Genomic DNA, 14931 nt, shown 5'->3' on the forward strand with positions numbered 1-14931 from the left:
ATCTATCTATCTATCTATCTATCTATCTATCTATCTATCTATCTATCCCTCTATCATCTTACTCCATTTTGTTTTACTGGGTGGAGGAAGAGGAATCTTTACTAAGCAGGATTTCTCGTGTGACAATGCAGCCTTGAAAAGCAAGCTGAGCCTCTCTCCTTTAAATGGAAAGAATCCCTGAGGTGAAAGCTCCCTTCAAACCAGGTTACTGACATTTACTTAATACCGTCTGTAGCAGGATTATCATTAAAGCTGCCCAAAAGCACATTAATCTCACTGGATCCATCCAAGTGCTGGATTGTAATGGCATTTAATCAGAGAAAGCTTTGATTTCTAAAGACAAGTGCAAACACTGAAATATCTGCCTGTGGAACAGTTACTTATTCATGTGCAAGTGTAGCTGAGGAGGAGCATGCAGCTAGGATATTGACTGTGAAAGGGAAATCTGGAGAGGGTAGTTCTCAAGAAACAAGCTGACAGGAATTGTGAGGAAAAACCAGGGCATGGGAGGGTTAAGAAGGGGCAACTGGAAGCTGGACTCTTCCTGTTTCAAAACACAAGAGGATTTGCAGTCTTGGTTGGGAAGTTACATTTGGAAGTAGGTGGTAGAGCAGGGAAGAGAGGAAAAGTAGACTGAGAGGCTCTCAGGAGGGTTGTAGCATACTGTATGCAGGAGGAAAGGAGGGATAGCAACACTACTTAGAGCATGGATTTTTAAAGAAAATCCCAAATGGCATAAATGCTCCTTTTGCACCCATTCTGATTGTACCTGATTAATTTAGACAGACCTTGTCTGTATATAAATCTTAACATGGTCTCTGGTCTGCTGCATGGGTTCTCCATGTCCTTCCTTTTGTATTCTCTGCCTGTCTCCACAGAGGCTGCTGTATTAGCAAGCTGTGGGAGCTGTGGAGCTTAAAGATGCACTTCTGGCATGTGCTGTAGTGCCTCCAACTAACCAGCCAGTTCAGGTAGCCAAGTGTAGAATCCCCATGATCACCCTGGTTTGGATTTGAGCAAGGGAAAGGAAACAATGCCATATACTTCAGCTCACCAAGAGCCTGTTCGTGAGCTGTGGATGATTGAGAATTCAGGAAAGTGTTTTGTCCAGCTGAGAGTTGAAAGCAAACAGCTAAGGTGCTTAAGAAGAGCTACTGCGCACAATTAGTGCCATCTGTCACCCCATCCTACTGTGGCTTTTTGCTTCTTTCTGTTACTAAATGGGTTCTGCATTGGAATGGTATCTCTTAGCTCAATAAAGAGCCCAACTACCTTCTTGTGACTGACAGCTTTGCAACTTGAAATATGCTTTCAGTGTGGGATTTACCCTTCTGCCAAGAGTCAGGAGCTGCAGCCATGTAGCTGCTAAAATTTAAGTGCGATTTTCCCAGGGTGGGATGCTTTTGTCAGCGCAAATGTGGAAACCTCTCATGTCTCAAGTATTTGTGCTTATAACACTCAAGTGTTAGATGAGGCAGAGCAGAGAAGAACACTGTTTCTGGGGAAGATGGCTATTCTTGCTCTTTGCACTTGCTGATGTAGTCTGGGGAGAGGTTTCTTTGCAGATTCTCCTACATTTCATCTTGTCTGAAGCTTAGTGAAATTCACAAGGCACTGGTAAACAAGGATAGTGACCTCCAGCGATTTCAGCTTTTGAACTGTGCAAAGACACCAGGTAAATGAGTTAAATTACACACAAACCCGTTTCTTACTGAAAGTCAGTCCCAAGTGTCAATGTCAATCAATTGCTTAAGTCCCACCAAGATGCTTTACATTAAATCCAAGGAAATACAACTGTATTTAAAGCCAAGGGAAAATGATTCCCATGGTCATTTTGAGTCTGACAGAGATGCAAGAAACAAGTGAAAAAACAGTAACTAGTCTTCTCTACCTACATCCGTTTGAGAATCTGGACAAACTTATCAAGTTAGTCCCTCAGTTCCCAGGGTGGATGAGTCAGAATACTTCTCCCCACTTAAATGCCATGGAAGATGGGGCATTGAGCAGGAAAATAATTTCCTCAGTCCCCAACAGACAGTACGGGGCATGCTAGGAGTGCACTCCAGGAGTCCTAAAAACTATTCCTGTATCTTAATGACATCATGTGTGTCCAGACATCACCTTGCTGTGATGCTAGATCAGTGCATAGTGATAGTACTGCATAACAGAGCACTGTCGATCCTCACAACTGGATCCCAGAGGACAGAGTGTGAAATCAGATCTCTTGTGTGTGACCATCCTAATCTGCTATGGACAAGAGCCATTTCAGAGCAGAGGCACAGAGTAGGCTCCAAATTGTGGCTATTTTCCATCCACACCCTTTGCTAGTTTGACACCAGTTTAATTGGGCAGAATTGCCCTAGCAGGATTAAGCAAACCCTTAGATGATGGCTGTAATAACAACAATGAAAGAAAGCCAAAAACCCAATACAGTTTTCAATCCAATTAACCTTCGATTAAGGTTCCAAAATCAATGCTATTATTTTGGCTGGAGGAGGTAATATTGAGCCCTGAGAAATGAGCTGCACAACGACCTTTATTTTTAATGAGATCAATAGAAGTTAGTGTCGCCATCTCTTAAAATAATTGGCAAATATTACAGTCAAATTAAGGCCAGAGACCAGTATCTGCTCCTGATCTAAAGAGACAGTCACAGGTGGAGATAGGACAGAAAGAGATGATGCCCTATCAGGCAGTTTCATCTGGGACTTATCAGGGGCGGGCAGTGAGATCATCTCTGCAGGACCATGACACAGGATTTTTTTCTTTGCCTTTCTTCTTCGTGTCAGTTGGAGGCATGGGGCCAGGACCACTCCAGCTTGCTCACAAGTCCAGAAAGTGTCAATGTTTTTCCCCAGATAATCCAGACTGGTTTGTTACATTGCAGCTACCCTTGAACATGATATATGTGCTATCTTTTTACTGTAGGAGTACTCACAGCTCAAATTTGCATGCATTCTTTCTTTTCCAAGAAGTTTATTGCTAACTATTGCGTATTGGTGTTTTAAAGATACTCATTTGTGATGGACTTCCTACTCTTTTGTTACTGTCATATTGCTCTGTCAGCTGGGTGTGCTGATTTGTTAAAAGGAGAGTTCCATACAGGGGCAAGGGTGACAGGTTGTCTAGCCTTTCAGAACTGATGGCAGCAACATATTGTGGCTATGTACATACACAAGAAGAAATATATCACTGCTGCTACCTATAGTTCAGCTTGGGATCTTCTGAGTTAGATGACAGAAATGCAGTACGTGTACTTGTTAAAAGGTACCCTGGATATGAGTCCGTTAACTAGAAAAGGTTGGGATTAGTAGGGAAATTGCAAAGTAGGTAAGAAACTGATAGAGGCAATGGTGGAGGGAAATTACCATAATGGAGTTTTGTGAGGTTTGCTCTTCAAACAGATTGTATTTAATAAATTGGTAATGACCTCAACACAAACAAGTGTGTCAAGGACATTGTTGATGACACCAAGTTGAGAGGTCTGACACTGTAGAGGAGGACCAGAGAAGCAATAGCACTTGTTGGCCTTGAGGACGGAAGTGATAGAAAGGGATAAAAATGAGCAATACCAAGTGAAAAGTCATGCACTTAAAAACTAAGAAGAGTTTCTTAAATAGATTGGGAGTTCATCAGAGGAAAGCGACATATTAGAATTAACTTTGGGACATTAGTAAGTCACGGGGTATGTGTTTCCTGTGCAGTGCAACTGTGTAAAAGGCAGATTGACACCTAGGATACACCTGGTAAAGGAGCATCCTGTAGAAATGGGGTGGTATTTCTTCTGTATTTATGCTGATTATTATCTGACTGGTGGACACATTGGAGTAGTAAATACTGGAGAGAGATAGAACTAGTTAAACTCTAGGATTATGATAGCTAAGGAAATAATTTAAATTGGACATCATTAAAATCAGGCTGGGATTTAGGGGTAAGGTTCTGACCATCTAAAGGGTAGATTTTTGGAACAGCCTCCAACGTTGTGCTTTCTGTCTTATATATTTCCAGTGAACTTGACCAGTTTATAGAGAGACTGTGATACTGTCCAGTAACAACCCTTAATATCTGCACTGCATTGTTATTTTCTGCTGTATTGGCTTGTAACTCATGTAGGATAGTTTGTTACATGTAGCATCCTTGCCATATTGAGTACCTAAAATGAACTTCATGTGCTTAGACTGGTGAAGAGTTACTCCAAGTCTGGCTGTTTTACATGTATTTGTCACTCCATTGTTCAATTGTTGTCTACAATCTGCTTCTTCCTCAGCTCTGTTTTTTTCAAAATGAAAACACTGGGCTGAAAATGTGCGGTTCGTCTGACACAGTGTCATGGTCATGTCACATAATTTGGCAATGGCAGATTGCTATTTGCATTGACTGGTAAGGCCACGGGCTCACTTGGTGACTGTAATCATCATGTTCTGCTGCAGCACAGACAGGCAAATGGAACTTCTTTTAGGCAATAACACACCTTCTGGCAATAGGACATGCCTCTGGCCAGAGCCAGAGCCTGATGTCATCCTGACGTATTTAGCTCAGCTCTTTGTTCTTATGTGTTATGCCTAAATTATGCTATTCTTGGTAACACCCCCTTTTGCCTAGCTGTATTTCTTGTAGCACATTCGGAACTACAAATGCTTCTGCTTCCTTGCTTTTCAAACCTCCTAACCTTAATAGATTCCCCTCCTCTACCATCCTTAGCCAACTTTGGAATCTTCAGCTCTTTTAATCTTTGTCCCAAGTAAATGCCTCCTGCATCTTGCTCATTTATTTGCTTTCTCTGAACTCCCTCTGTGTAGTTTGCATCTTTCTGTTAATGAGATATCTGGAAGTGAATGCAGAATTCCAAGGGTGATTATTATTTTTTTTACAATGTGCAAGCAGAACAATGCTGAGGGATGCTGGTAATGATAAAGACCTCATTGTGTTGGATGATAAACAGGAAGAGGACTGATGACCTCTCTGTGTCATAACAAAAAGCCTGTGTGTTAACTTTAGTCTTTGCTTCTGTAAATCATTGCAACCTTTTGTCTAATTTGTGATGCACCTTCACCCGAAGGTCTTACACAGCCTAAATGCTTGCTGAATTCCTCCCTTCTCCTGAGGACGGATTTTCACACGTCTCTTTTCTCGTTTCACCTAGCTGCATTCTTCCAAAGTGAATTCTGTAGTGTTATTTATCCAGTGGCCTTCCTAATAAGAGTGGAATAAGGGCCCATAGGGACAAGGCACAGTACTGGAGAATTAATGTATATAAAGGTTTCATGTTTTTTTTCCTAAACCTTTTCTCAAGAAACATGAACTCCTTTTGTCTGACTTATAATAATAGGTCACTACCCACATATTACACTCTAAGCTCTAGAGTGTAAAGCTTCCTGTTTTATTTACAGTTTGATGGTATCGGTGCTTTCTATCTTAATTTAATTTGTATCCTATTTTAGAGGTATGTCAGCAGACAAAAGTACGTAAAAATACTTTAGTGTGCAGCACAGCTCCATCTCTTACACTAGGTATTTTTTTTCTAAAGATTGTTTATATGCTTATGTCATAAATACCTGTAAAATATCTCCTGTATGCTAATGAAATAATACAGAATGCATTCATCTGTCTTAAAGAAGCCATAAGGTTTAGTTTCAGTGAAGATACTGGAGAAACTCAAAGTTGCATGCTGGGGAAGAGGTAAATATAAGTACAGCAGGGAAGGGAGAGAGGATGTGGATATTGCAGTGAAGATTGTCTTGTACCCCTGACTCAGCCCGAGGCCTGTGACCCCTCTGTTTTCATGGCAACATGAATCCTGAGCTGCTTTGGTGTTGCATCGTGGGCTGCAAAAGGCTATGACGATAGATCTGTGTAGTAACCTGTCTGCTGAGGGTGACTCAGGAGTGGAGGCCTTCTCTGCACCTGGAGACTGCAGCTGTATCATAAGATGCTGTTATGAGGGTAGCATGGATAACCTGGTGAGAGGTGTTTTTTTAGGATCCTACAATATTTGGGGTTGGAAGGGACCTCAGGAAGTCTTTTATCAAATCTTCTTCTAAGACAGGGTCATTTATGAGGTCAGACCAACTTACTCAGGGTGTTAGTCAGTCAGGTCTTTAAAACCTCCAAGGATGGAGATTGCACAATCCCTTCAGCCATGAACCAACCAACAGGTTTGCAGAACTGCCAACCCTTGTCCGGACTTGTGTTTAATGGGCATGAGGCATCACGTTGTGCCCCAGATTGTCCCCAGGTCCTCATCTTCAATAATTCTGTGCTTTTCCATGTTCCTGGAGAGCAAACAGCTGAGGTAGGGAGGGCAGAACGTGGTTCACCCCGTGTCTGCAGCAGTGTTGGGTTTGATGCTATGATCAGTCATGATGTCCAAGTCCAGAAGTCCATTCCTTTTGGTATGCAGATCCCTGGGAGGTTGTGTGAATGAGTGACTGGCTTAAAACAGACTATCTGCACATCCTTGGACTGTCAGCAAGTGCTTCTCAGCTCTTGTAGGAGACCACAGCACCTGGTATACTCTGGTCCTACCTAATTTTAGAGCTTGTCGATCTAGGAGACCTATAAGGGTCACTTCATGGCTCCAGTGATCTCTGCTGGTAATTCAGAAGGAAAACGTCACTTTCCTCAGTGAGTACTTAAAATAACACCAGTGTGACATTAGGGACGCTGCAATAACACCAGTGTGACATTAGGGACGCTGCACTTTGGGAGATCACAGGGCTGTGCTGTGCCACCTGTGTGGGTGATTCAGCATGGGGCCAGCATTCACCATGACTCAGCAGTGGTTCCAGGTTGCACTTGAGGGACAGAGTACTGTTTCATGTGATCCTGTAGCTGTCCCTGTTGGTGTGTGGCAGGAAGGTTTCCTGTCCTTTCTCCTCATTTGTAGTTACTTGGGCACTATTCAAAATGATCACTTTTCCCAGAGGTGGCTGCATTTCAGAGGTGGGTAAAGCAAGCCCTTCCCTGACTGGCTGGTTTTCTGCAGGGTGAGCTGTCATTAGTATCCCTGTTACCTCTTCTACCACCTCTGCTTATGGTGGCAGCTGCCAGTTTGCTGCTTACACAGGGTGTCTGGAGACATACTTGGAATAATTTATAACAATTGTCTTTTAATTGCTTGTTCAGCACTCTGCTGTGTAGCAGTGCTGCTCTGGGATGGCAGGGAGGGCTGGTAGTGGGATGTCAGGGCAAGGCTGCTGTGGTAGTGCGTGGCAAGGGATTGATTCTGTGCCCTCGGGATGTTTACTTGCTCCTAGGAGGTTTTTAACTTTAATAACATCTCTTGGTGATAAGGAGCAGTAGCATGGAGGGACACAGCAGTGACAGGATGATTTAAACAACCTTTCTGTGCTGCTTCATCTTCACAGACATTGCAAATCAGCTTAGTATGGTTCTGAGGAAAAGAAGAGGGAAAGTGGGGGGGCAGTGTGATGGAGAGGTGGGAGAGGGAACCCGTGTTCATTCTGGTGATGAGATTAATAGGCTGAGTCTCCCCTCACCCCTTCTCTGCTGGGTCCTGCTGCCATTCATGGATGGAAACATCTGAGACTTCCTCCAAGCAGTCTCACCCACCCCAGCAGTAATTTCTATGCCTTCTCTGTGAATGCATGTCTGCCCCTTTCTGCTGTCCTACTTTCCTCCTCATTACCAGAAACCTCATTCCTACCCCCAGGTATTTTCTCTTTTTTATGCCGGACAAGTGTTCTTAAATAACCCTTGATCCCACAAACACCTTTATGATTCTCCCTGCATGGATCCTTCCCTCAATGCCCTGGGTCATCCTGCTACTGGTAGATGCCAGCAGCCACGCTGTGCATCTGTCAGTGTGAGGAGCTGCAGGAGCTCTGCATGGGGACACTGGCAGACCCTTCTCCCTGTAGGATTGGCATATGGAGGCTGCCTCCCTGGCAGGCCCCCTGCTGTTGGTGGCTGTGTGTGACCATCTCTGTCTCCTCACAGATCTCTCGCAACTTGGGGAAGCTCTACAGCGAAATGATCTTTGTGAATGGCTTTGTGCACTGTGACCCACACCCAGGCAACGTGCTAGTGAAGAAATGCCCAACCTCTGGCAAGGCCCACATTATCCTCCTGGACCACGGGCTCTACCAGGTATGTAGCTATGGGGGGCTTCAGGAGCCTTGCAAGGCTGCCTTTGGGCATCAGGCTGAAAGAGCACACCCAGCTGCAGCCTTGCCCCTCTGAGCACATATGAATACATTTTTCCTGTTACTCCCATAACCCTCCAAGAATATTTTCTGACTCTGAAATGGGGGATAGAGCACAGCTAAGGGACACAAGACTTTCCCCCAAGTTTCCTGTCCTCTGTGGGCTTCTGAGGGGCCATATCTCCCTACCCAGGTGCTGAGCGAGTCATTCCGCATGGACTACTGCCACCTTTGGCAGGCCCTCATCAAGGCCGATATGAAGAGGGTGCAGAAGTACAGCCGGCGGCTCGGGGCAGGGGATTTGTACCCTCTCTTCGCCTGCATGCTGACTGCCAGATCTTGGGAGTCTGTCAACAGAGGTATTGACCAGTCACCAGTCTCAGCCAGCGAGGTAGGTCCTGTGTGTCCTTCCCTAATGTGTGCCCTTCCTTCTCCTCAGGTACTTGCACCACTGATACTGCAGCAGTGCTGGGCAACCTCTGGCAACCCTGTAGAAATTTTTGCAGTGATAACTGAGCTAGAAAAAGCCAGGACTCCTTCTGCAATGTGTTTTATAGTGGCTGAACTTAATTTCCCAGATTCACTTGCCATGGGCTGCTTAAATTTTGTATCATATTTTAATGCCTAAGTGTTCACCATTTCTAGTAGGGGAAACATTTGTAGATTGTCCTTTTCTTAAAAAAATTGTTGAATGCAGCTGTGCAGGAAACCATCAAGGAGGCTAGGATAAGGTAGAGGAGACATAAAGGCTTAGTGGGAAGACATGAGAAGCATAATGCATTATCACTATTCATGTAAATGACTATCAGCACTGATACAAACTCCTAAAAACTCCTGGAAATTACCTCCCAATCAGAAACCCTATTAACTTGAAGTCAAGGTTGCTTAACTGCAGATTCTGTCAACTCAATCACTACAAATCTAGGAAATTGCCACTTATGTTCTCCACCCTTTCATATTGACGCATGCTGGGATCCTTCTCATGCCTCCTCACACACCTGACACACACACACCTCCTTAAGAATAGTAGCAGCCCCTGTCAATTGTACTGTTTTTAGAGAGGGACATAGGGGATTTCAGCCAATGGACTAGTGTCTGTGAGTAGAAGCTTGTTGTATCCTATGGTTTGCTTTTATCTGCACACAATTTGTAGTAGAGAGGACAAAATTCATTTAAGTGGCGTTATAATATTGTCCCATGAAATTCTCTTCTGAAAGTTCCCTCATTTTGATGGATATGGCAGAATTTGCTGCACTGGCTTACCATTATCCATAGCAATGAATTAATTTCCTGCACATCAGAAATAATAGCAGATCTGTACTTGATCTGGTGAGTTCTGGAGCTGGTAGCTCCAGAAAAAAATTCAGAGGCACCAAAGTGAATTGGCACAGAGCTGGCTCTAATACTACAAAGCCAGCATTGAATCTGAACTAGTGAGCAATGTTTATTCTCAACCGGCTTGGGACGATTATGGCAGAGGTGTAGCAGCAGCTGCATGGTGCCTTGTGTGTGCTAATGAACTTTGTCATTGAGTTGAATTGCGTGTATGGAACCAGCTCTGTTGTCTTTGCTTACATGACACAATTAATGCTGAAACTAGATAATCCTGCAGCAGATAATGGGGAGCTGAGCAGATTTGCTGTAGCATTAGGAAATGAGTTGCTGCTTGCCCTCACTTTAGAGGTGAATTTGAAAGATTTTATCAGCAGCAAGAGCTGAGTGCTGTGTAGGCAGGTACCATCAGCATAGAAGTCCAGAGAGTGTGCTTGAAGATGTACCGACATCTCACTTGCCTGTGAGACAAGGAAGCAACCCTCTTATCTGTAGTGCTGTACCCAGTCTGGGGCACTGCATCTTGAGAAAGGTTTGATGAAACTGGGGCAAGTTCAGTAGGAACCTACAAGGACTAGTGGTCAAGCAGATGCAACCCAGGAGGTAAGTCTGATCAAGTTAGGGCAGAAAAAAGAAAAGGCAGATCGAGGAGAATTGTAGAAGTGATATGAGAATCTCTTAAAGAGTGCTGCAAAGAGGACAAGAAATCATGGGTTTAAATTCAACTAAACATGAGAAAAGCCAGATCTAATGGCAAAGCCATTGAAACGCTAGTGCAGATGTTCTGGGAAAGCTTTGAGCCATGCTGCTGGAGAGTTTTAGATGCAGGCTGGGCAAATGTATGAGAATTGCCATAGGTGTAGTTGTTCCTGCAGTAAACCAGGGCCACGCAGCTGATCGCTCAGGGTGGCTGCTGGCCTCATCTCATCTGATTTTAAGATGTGTTTTGCTCTATCCTGCAGCAGCCTCAGCAACTGCAGCCAAGGGGCTTTTCTCAGGTCCTGTGGCATAGCTCATTTCTTCCTCTGCGCACAGGGTTTGCCCTTGACAGAAAACGACAGCTCTGATGACAGATCATGTGGTTGTTTTGTGATGTGGACAAGCAGCTGGAGCTAAAAATAAAAAGAAAAGAAATAGAAAAGAAAACATATGTGTGGAAAATAAAGTAGGCTCTGCAGTGATGCTGACTGGGATATGGGATAAGAGATAATCAGGGAGGAATTTTCTGCCAACAAATAATGGAACAAAACATTAAACATTTAGGAGAGCTAAGCATCTTCTTGCTGAAGCTTTGTATTTTTGGTCAGTGACAGAGGCAGAAGGACACAAAGATTTGTTTGTGAGCAGCAAAGCAACCATGGTAGTGTGTGAGATGTGTACATCTCTGACCATCACTACCTGCACACTCAGTTTGTGCAAGTCTGTTCCTTTCTAATAAGTTTGAAGTTCACAAAGAGTGAGTGTGAGATCTCACCTAATGAAATATAGGCCATCCCTTATTCCAGAGGAGAGAAGGTTTTAGAGCTGTTGTTTCCCACAAAGGAATCTCCCTTGTGCAAGAAGTTATTTACTGCTCTCTGCATGTGTCCTGCTGGATTTTGGAGATTTCAGATGTTCCAGAGACTTCTAATTGGATTTGCTGATTCATGTCATGGCCTCTGTAGGAAGAGGTAGGGACACAGTATGCATATGGGATCAACTCCCCACCACACTGTGCTACATTTACTGGGATGGTGAGGGAACTCTCAGATCTAAAAACAGGCAGAAGAGGTGGGGCTGGCTGTGTTGCATGCTGTGGTGGCTCATGTTTGGAGGGGAGCCCATCTTAAGTGGCTTAGGCTGTAGCCTGTAAGTTATCACTGGGTTCTTACAGTGGGCAATATGTTTGTTGGAATCTGGAGAACCAGGGAACATGAAGGATCACCCTTTGCCTGCCTTGGACTTACATACTTTCCTTAAACATCTGCTGCTGGCTGCTGTCAGATAGGATATAGATCTAGATCTGAAAGATGACAGTTTTTGATCTTTTGGGTTATCATGATGCTTAACTGCATAATGCTTTCTCACCTCTGCTGAGTTGTGTTGAGGGCAGAGGACTAAACTAGGCCTTGGAAACACCTTAACCTGTATAGCACAGATGCCCTCAGTTTCATTGGACAGCAAAAAGGAGTGGCCTGGTTGTCTTTGCAGCATGCCTCCACCTTCCTGAGCAGTCCCGCGCTGCCTGCAGCTCTACCCGTTTTGGGGCTGGTGAGGTGAGACTCAGTCAGAAGTCTCCAAGGGCAGTAATGAGATATAGTTGCTGTAGGCTGCCTGGGGCCAAGAACTGAGGTAGCAGTGAGTGCCTATTAATCCTTCCAGTGAGGGCATAGGACTTTATCTCACTGAGGGGCAGGTGAGACATGGTAAGAGTGATCTGTGACTGCTCTGAGTGCTTGAGACAGCCCAATGTCTGCAGAAGAGGACAGAGCTCTTTAGCTTCTGGCCTACTCATGGTCTGTAAAAACACTGTTTCTTCCTGCCAAATCTCAGCTGCATCTGGACCTGGATTTCCCATGCACTCTCAACTTCTCTCTCCTTTCTCCCTGACGTGACCTGGCTGGCCATAGGACATGGAGATCCGATCCAATGCTGCTGCTTACTTACCCCAGATCACCCAGCTCCTCAACAATGTCCCTCGCCAGATGCTGCTGCTGCTGAAGACCAATGACTTGTTAAGGGGGATTGAGTCAGCCCTGCACACACGGGCCAGTGCCAGCTCCTTCCTCAACATGTCTCGCTGCTGCATCAGAGCTGTTTCCACGTGAGTCTCTTCTCCAGGCACCAGAGGTCAAACAGGGTGCAGCGGGAGGTGACTGAACCTGTGGTCCAGGAGCTGAGGGGGATCCCAGGTCCAGCAGGCCAGTCAGGACCCAGTTCCTTGCAGTTGATCAAGGCGAGCAAGACAGACCCTGAGATGGTGGTCAGGTCCAATCAAAAGTCTGTATCATAAGGCAGCATCATGGTGATGGGGCAGGTCTAAGAACAAATGAGAAAGTCTGTAGATCTGGTCCAGTGGTTGTCAAGCAGGTGACGAGACTGAAGGCTGAGGTCAAGCCAAGGGGTCAGTATGTGAGTTGAGGTCCAGGTCATGGGGCTTCACAGCAGGGCATGAGCTGGGGACCATTACTCTTTCAGTGTAGCTCAGGCAGGAACTGAAGGTGCGGCCTGAGATTACCTGTAGCTCCTGGGCCTATGAGCAGAGGACTGGGCAGGACCATTAAAGCTTATTAGAGCCCCCCACTCAGGGGGTATGATAAGGCTCTGACTTGACCTCTTACTCTTAGCTGTGGATCTCTCCCCCTCATTATCCCATCTGCTATGATCCTACCCTTGCTAAGTTACACGTCTCAGCCTCTGTCTGTGGTGTTCTCACGTCCATCAGCCTCTCCAGAGGACAAATCTGTCACCCTGGGGCTGGGGACAGGGATAGAGTTGGAGGCCTTAGGGTAAGGGTTTAGGATTTGGCCCCCTAGAGGAGGTGAAGGGGCTTCCTGCCCATTACAGCCTGATTGAGGGGCTAGGGCTGACTGTGAAGATCAGGCTGATTTTTAAAAGCCAGGAACAGGAGTCGTGCAAGTGATTTCCATCTGTGAGTCTTAACGAGTCAATGCACTTCTGCCTCAGATTCCTCCTCCTTGCAGATGAAATTACAGTTATTTCTCTGGCTGATGAGGGACCTATGAAGCCCAATTAGCCTCTGCTTCTAAAGAAAGGTGAAGAAATACTTTTCCTGGAATCAATGTGTTAGGATTTCTGGACTCTTACAAGTGTGCTACTGGGAAAAGCTATAGGAGTGTGCAACTGTCCCTCTTAGCTGAAGTGAAGCTGGGCATAGAAGCAGAGGATGCCATGACTCAGGACTGCCGGTAAGAGAACCGGCTTCACAAGGGAGCAGGCTGTCTCTTCTGCCAGATTCATTCTAGAAGGCAGTCCCTAGCTCCTCAGAAGCACTACTTGGAGAAAATCCGTGCTTCTTGGGGATTCTCCAGATGTAGGATGTTACCCTCCCCTGGGGAAGGTGAGATTTACTGAAGATGTAGAACAGGCCTCCTTCCCCCTGGGCTGTGTCCTGCTGGATCTAATGCAGATGTTTTTCTCTTTCTAGGTACCAGAGGAGCAAGAGTCTCTCGCTTTACAGGAGGGCCCAGATCTCACTCACAGAAGCCCTGAGCCTGTGGCAGATCAACTTGTATGAACTCTTTCTGTGGCTGAAGGGGTCCCAGCTGGGGAACTGGGTCATTGCTCTCCTGAGACGGATGCACCATTCCACATACTGACATGAACTGGTGGGAGAGGCTCGGGTGCTCCGTCCCTCCCTTCTGCTCTCCACGGCACATTTGCCTTTCTGACTTTCTGTCTATTTTTGGGTCTTGCTCTGCATTACACACTGCGCTGTCCTTGCCTTTTACAGCATTAGCTTCCTCTGTGACGCTGAGAGGTTGAGTTGGTACCGGAGCTCAACTGTTTCATGGTTTAGGAAAAGGAGGTATCATGTGATACCTTGTGTCAGGAAGGACAGGATACTTTATTTCCCCATCTGAGCAGGGTAAGTTCCACTCAGATTCCAGTGGACTGCACTGGAGGCAAATGCCTCTCCTTGGCTCTTTCTTAAACAATCTTACAGAACTTAAGAGAATCCTGACCCTACCTAGAATGCCCCAAAACATTTTTCAGATCCTTAGAGAGAGCTGGTAAGTCCCTTTAAAATGCAATAGGATGTATATTAGTTTGAGCAATTTCCTTAGTCCGATTTCTGTTCAGGTGCGCAGAGTTTCTCAGAGGAGTGAGACCCTGTGGAAAGCTGTCACTAGGGCTTCCTCTTCCAGCACCAGGGAAAGGGGACACAAATGGTGAGAGTGGTGGACTGGGAGTTCGACTTTCTGAGGTCCATCTCCAGTCCTATCAGCAAGTGCATTTGTGTTTTCGGACTTTTCCTGGCCTGTTTCCTTGCAGGTAATGTGGAGGAAGGGGGGACAGTGATCTTGTCTCTTTTCTGAAATTCGGGGAAGGCAGTCAAAATGACAACCCAGGGCTCTGAAACTGCTGATAATGTATGTGTACTGTACAATACTGCCACGCAACAAAATAAATGTGACCTTTGGGGGAGGGATGCCTGGCTGTGCACTCAGAGTTATGTTTGGACCTCTAACCTCAGTCCTGTTTCTATTTCTCCACTGAATGAGTGATGCCAGGCAGTGCTGGCAATTCCTTGCTAGCTAAATGAAAGGACCACTTGGTCTTTCCTCTATCCAAGAGGCTTGTTCCACGTCCTCTGGTGCTGCATCAGGTGTGTGTTGGGATGGGATGGAAGAGCAGGCATTATTCTGGGAAGGACGCAGCACACCTTGCCACCCATATCCATGCTGAGCCTGACTCCTCTCTGCCTGTGGGA

The 14931-nt window shown here is 45.5% G+C and overlaps 1 protein-coding gene across 7 annotated transcripts in view; it reads left to right on the top strand.

Moving 5' to 3' along the window:
• Window positions 1-14667, top strand: part of ADCK1 (aarF domain containing kinase 1) — a 73752-nt gene extending 59085 nt beyond the window's left edge. For 5 of the 7 annotated variants that reach the window (XM_027672640.1, XM_027672674.1, XM_027672693.1 and 2 more), the window contains 4 exons: window positions 7960-8109; window positions 8359-8556; window positions 12107-12300; window positions 13645-13816. In XM_027672640.1, coding sequence (XP_027528441.1) covers window positions 7960-8109; window positions 8359-8556; window positions 12107-12300; window positions 13645-13816 — 714 coding nt within the window. Of the gene's footprint in view, window positions 1-7959; window positions 8110-8358; window positions 8557-12106; window positions 12301-13644 lie in introns of all 7 variants that reach the window. The other 2 variants (XM_027672656.1, XM_027672665.1) reach the window with 2 other exon arrangements.
• The last annotated feature ends 264 nt before the right edge of the window (window positions 14668-14931 follow it).

The sequence above is a fragment of the Neopelma chrysocephalum genome, unplaced genomic scaffold, assembly GCF_003984885.1.
Source record: "Neopelma chrysocephalum unplaced genomic scaffold, ASM398488v2 Primary Assembly neopelma1_24, whole genome shotgun sequence".
NCBI classification, from domain to species: Eukaryota; Metazoa; Chordata; class Aves; order Passeriformes; family Pipridae; genus Neopelma; species Neopelma chrysocephalum.